The sequence below is a fragment of the Gavialis gangeticus genome, unplaced genomic scaffold, assembly GCF_001723915.1.
Source record: "Gavialis gangeticus isolate Ggan-Ray unplaced genomic scaffold, GavGan_comp1, whole genome shotgun sequence".
NCBI lineage: Eukaryota > Metazoa > Chordata > Crocodylia > Gavialidae > Gavialis > Gavialis gangeticus.
In genome coordinates this window covers 44,100,393-44,105,848 of record NW_017728995.1, presented here as the reverse complement: position 1 = coordinate 44,105,848, position 5,456 = coordinate 44,100,393, and the positions used below count along the sequence as shown (strand labels likewise).

The following is a 5,456-nucleotide window of genomic DNA, read 5'->3' as shown; positions in this document are numbered from 1 at the left end:
CCCCCCCCCCCCACCCTGCACCGCATCAGCCCAGCGCCTGCACACCCTGTAGTCCCTCCCTATCATCAGCAGCTGAGCACACAGCCCTGGCCTCTGCTCACCCCACACCCACTCTGGGCTTGACCCAGCTGGAGCGGACCAGCTCCGGACAAGCCGGGACCCACATACACAGCCCTGACCCCGGCCAGCCCCGTGCCTGCTCTGGATCCACCCACCCACAATGAGCAGCACAGGCCTAGCCAGGAGAACATCTATGAATCTATAAGCTGCTGGGTAAAAGTGGCCTCTCCCTTGCCACTATGAGGCCTTTCTTGCTGCAGCAGCTCAGAGACAGCATTGGTGGCAGTGGAGAGAATCCACGGGGCAGCCTGGGTGTGGGCTCTGGGAGACGGCAGCAAGAAGGGCCTGGCAGCAGTAAGGAGGTGGCAGCTGCTTTTCTCCTGTGCTCAGCAGCAGTTTCTGCCTAGCCATTGCCGCTCATCCTCGGTGGGTGGGTCCAGAGTGGGCATGGGGCAGCCCAGGGCCAGGGCTATGTGCATAAAGTCCCAGCTGGTCCAGAGCTGGTCTGCTCCGTCAGGTCCAGAGAGGGCATGGGGTGGGCTGAGCCAGGGCTGGGACTGTGCGCATGGGTCCCCACCAGTCTCCATGGGGCCAGCAGCAAGAGCCAGCAGTGGAGGTAGCTGGAAGGAGCTGCCATTGCCTGGACTGCCTAGAAATGGAATCAAGCCACAGAGCTGCTCCAGCCCTACTATACACCCAGGGTAGTGGGATGCACCATGAGCTGGGCAGCACCTGGGCCAGGTGGGACTGAGGTACCCACTGCAGGCAGGACCAAATTCCTCTGACTACCATATTTTGCCCACCCCAGCTTAACTTCTCACTGAGCAATACAAATAGCTGTGCCCTTCCATAGAAAATCCACATTAGGTTCCTTCACTTTATGCATGTACTGTACCTTTACACCACATACAATACTAAATGTTAGGCCACAAGTTCTAGTGGCTTTTCTTGCCAGGGAATACCTAACATTTTAGTATTTTGAATGTATTTATAGTTATAAACACCCTCAATTTCACTTTCAATATAACAAAATTTAAATTTAAAAAAAACATTACAACTCCTAATGATCTACCAGGCCTATTAAAAAAGCAATCTATAACACATCACCAACAGCACAGATATGTGCAAGGTGAATGAAAACAGTTACCTTACAACAAGAGTGGCCTGAGATGATATCCACAGGAATTCCGCTCTTGGTGCATATGCACATGAGATTAGACCCTTCCAAGTAACAGCTTCTGTTGCGACTATCCCTGCAATTTAAGGGCCTCATTGTTCCCCATATCAGAGTGTATGCAATGTGGGACAGGTGCAACCCACAAATCATGTCCTTACATTTTTACAAGGGCAGAACTCTTAACAGCAGGTAAGTGCAGGTTGTCAACACATTAAAGAACGCCCAGAAATCTAAGTGACAGAGTCATGATTTCTGTAAGTAACCGTCTTGCAGGTTCCATTCTTTTAAAAATTACAGCAGTTGCCCTGATACCGAAAAGATACAATCATAGGACTATCAGAACTAGTCTCCAATTTGCACCCGTGAATAAAAAGTATATAGGAGACTCCATGCGACAGTTCTCACAATATCCAAGACATGGCAATGTTACCCAAACATCTCCCAGAGGCTGCCCAAGCTCCAAACCACCTTCAGGGATTTTTCTTATTCAAAAGATACGACAACTCGAAAATAAGAGACCCACTTTGGCTCTGGGAAGATGCTTGCTGCTCCTTAGCCCTTTCAGCAGAAGCCACAAAAAAATCTAGATATACATCTGAATGGCTTAGTTTTATGCATATAAAATAATATTCAATGCGTATAATCTCCTTTCCCTGAAGTGCCATGCAATTTAGGGAAGAAAATTTAAGGATGTGGAAGGCAGAAACCAACTTAAGACATGTTTTAGATGAGGTCTGAAAGTGCATACTTATGAAAGACTACTGGGGGAGAGGGCACAGCCAGTGACTCAGGGTATTTTCTCATCATTTTTATTAACACTGGGTTAAAGTCCCCAAGGAGGGAATTCCCAGACTATCATTTACAAGCTTTTAGAGGAATCCTACCACTGTGGAATGCAAGGAAAGGTAGCTTTGTGCTAGAGTGTGACTCGTGTATGTTACCATCAAACACCCATTATCAAGCTAAGAACATGACTGTTTCAGAAAAAGTAACTACCACCTGCAACTGGAATTACGTTGAACTAGTGTTGAAATCACTGTTGTGGTTCGAAAAGTTGTAATAATCCAAATCCACAGATTTATATGAACTAGTCATAATTTTGTCATTGGTACTGCAAATCTTGAGAAACTGAACAATGCAAAACAGCCATTCAAAAAGTTTTTAAATAATCCTCTGTGCCATTTTATACTTGTTCTTCAGATCCTGGATATGTTTTCTAATCAAGCATCAAGAAGTAACGTCAGAAATTTCTAGTGGATGATATCTGTTTTCCTCATTTCCAGTGATAGGGTTATTAGTGTCACTTAAGTCAGGGTTGTCCAATTGGCAGCCGGCTAGGAGTTAAGTTGTGGCCCCAGATTCTTGCCCAGCCACTGTTCTTCTTCTGCTCTGGCTGCAATAGCCAGAGCAAGAGTCCCCAGCTCCCCTTCCCTCCTCTGACTGCTGCTTCGTGTCTCCACCCCAGGAGTGGGACAGTGCAATGTAGCACAGGAAGCTGAGAGTGAATCTGGGCGATGCATGGGGAAGCAGTGGAAGAGGGAGGTGGGAGTTCAAAATAGGACCACTACAGGTAGCATCTCATTTCCTTAACATGTAAAAATGAAGACTACACCACCTTTATAGAGGCTTCTTACCTGATGGGTTAATCTTTGTGTAAGCAATGGCAGAGAATCTGCAACAAAGTGAAACTCATCAGGTGTGATGCTCTGGCAGCAATTAGCAGCAATGGCTAGTGCATTCCGCTGGGCATTTATGCTGAAGAACTCCAGATACAGCAAGCAGTCTGCCAAGCCACCCTATAATACAAAAAAACTGTTACACCAAAAGCTCACTGTTGGTGGAAATAGTTATAAATTTGGGAAGAAGTTGTGCACCATGCAGTTTATGTTCTATGAACTTATAAGAGTCCTCTCTCTTTGTTGGGGATAATATAATACTTACTGCCTGCAATATAGCTTTACTATGTCTGCGAGATAACATCTCCAAGGCAGTCAATGCCTGCTCTGCCACATCAATACACTGAATAACTTGCAGCTAGGACAAAGAAGAAAACAAGCAAGTGAATTACCAGTTAAATTTGGTTTTCAAGGCAGATGTACAAAAGTAAATATTCTGTTCTCCATTTATAATACTTACTATTTTCTAATATAATCTAAAAATTCTCTCTATTAAAAACCAGTATGTCTGAGGACACATTTTTGCAAAATAAACTCAAAACACAAGTACATCAGCTTATTCTTTACCTTAAACAAAAATTAAAATCAAGAGTTCATTTTTTCTTGTTAAAGTAATATCCCTGAAGTCCTTAAGAAAAGTCCATGCAATGTATCTTTAGTGTCTCAAGGTTTTAGTACTGTTTAAAGAAACAAAAACTGAACCTGCAACTGGCTTCATAACACTTTCACCTCTGCAAAAAGATTTTAATTTGAATTGAGGGGGATTCTCAAAGCAAGTGGTATTTAAATCCTCTCCCAAGGCAACACTGCTTGAAAAAAAGTCCCCAGTCCTCAAAACAGGAAAGGTTACAATAAAAGAATGAAGCAAAAAAAATCATTAACAACATGAACCAAGTGTACTCCTTCACAAATACACCCAGGGGCCTGAGATCACTGTTGCCATTTCCTCTAGATAGTTAGTAAAAAGTTACGGTTTTGAAAAGCAGCCAACTAAAATTTCTTGTCTGTAGATACAGCTAACACCACCATACTGCAATGTATCCCCACATTAAAAAACTTTCTTGGGTTCTTAAAACCAAAGCTAGGTCACCAGCCTTTTTTTTTTTTAAATCCAGGGCAAACTACATAGAAAGAAAGACCAGAAGCCCTCAAAGTCTGAAGGTAGCTCAAGCACTTCCTTTGATTACAGCTGTTGTAGAAACACACAAGAGTAGGTTATAATTAACAATATGGGACTAAGAACAGGTTACCATACTTGTCTACACTGCAGTGCCTGAAGCTCTTGTAAATAAGCCTATCTAGCGAGTGCAGATCCTGTTAACAACGCTGCCTGGCAGCATAGGACTCAACATGAGCCATGAAACCCACTTAAACAAATTAACACACACAGATGGGATTCTAGTCTGTGCTGAACTTTGTGCTGCTGAGGCTACACTGCTAGCAGTATCCAAACTAGCTAGTTTAACACTAGATTAGGTTTATCTCCACAGCACTGGCAGAGTTACTGTAATCCAGTTGTAAGCAATATGCTGGGCTAGTTTTCAGCAGACATCTGCAGCAATGCATATTAGCTACCATATTATACACAGTCAGACTAAACAGTTTACCCAGAAAGTAAAAAGTTATCCTTCAGTTTGATAGGCATGTACTTTTAACTGTGGAAGATACAATTAACGCTACCTTTTCCAAAAAGACAGGAATTGCATCTACCACTACAGCAGATGACCTGGGAAGTGCTTCCATCATGTACGTTAAGGCTCGACAAGCATGGTTCATCTAGAAAAAGAAATTTTCTCCATGATTATCTAAATTAAACGTGCAGAAAAGAGTTGATTTATAATAAACTCATATCACTTACAATGTCAAAGTTGTGTTCCATCTGTAGCAATGTTATCTATAAAAGAAAAGGAATACCCAATCAGTTCTGGTCTAAATTAGTGTAAGATGCCAGATTTACAGAAGATACCATTCTATAAAATAAATCACAATCCTGTTATAAGCATTTTCTATTGCTTGACTGAAGACTCTGGAACATTAGGACAGTTTCAAAATCAGCTATAATAACCTTTCACGAAAGTTATTAATGGAATTCAAAACCAAAAATTTAAAGCAGAAATACCCTCTCCATAGCAGAGAACGGTAAAAAATTTTAGAAGACATTAAAAACACTTCTACTTATATATGTTAAGGTCCTTTTGAATTATATTTTCCCCTCTCTCAAATATCCAGAGCCAGTTGCCTACACCAAGTTCATTCTTTCCAGGACTAAGAAGTCTCCACACATCCTGCTCTTGGACAGGGTCTAAAAACAGTCACTTGTTACCTTTAAGTCTATGGCAAGCATCTAACAATAGGAACTTACCCGCTTCTCTCTAACTCACCTTTGGGTGCCAGTAGACATGTGGGATGCCTGCTCCAACATGCTGTAATTACAGCACATTTGAGCAGACTGATTAATTAACAACACGCTCCAGCAGCCTTGGCATCTCACGTATTCGGTGTCCCAGCGCTCCAAAATAGTAGCAGAGACACTTTAACTGAAG

The 5,456-nt window shown here is 42.6% G+C and overlaps 1 protein-coding gene across 4 annotated transcripts in view; it reads right to left on the bottom strand.

The window, feature by feature from the left end:
* The window catches only part of TRIP12 (thyroid hormone receptor interactor 12), a 182,373-nt gene that overhangs the window by 36,254 nt on the left and 140,663 nt on the right, over positions 1-5,456 (bottom strand). For all 4 annotated transcript variants that reach the window (XM_019503595.1, XM_019503597.1, XM_019503596.1 and 1 more), the window contains 4 exons: positions 4,772-4,807; positions 4,594-4,689; positions 3,179-3,271; positions 2,872-3,033 (listed from right to left, as the gene is read on the bottom strand). In XM_019503595.1, coding sequence (XP_019359140.1) covers positions 2,872-3,033; positions 3,179-3,271; positions 4,594-4,689; positions 4,772-4,807 — 387 coding nt within the window. The remainder of the gene's footprint in view (positions 1-2,871; positions 3,034-3,178; positions 3,272-4,593; positions 4,690-4,771; positions 4,808-5,456) is intronic.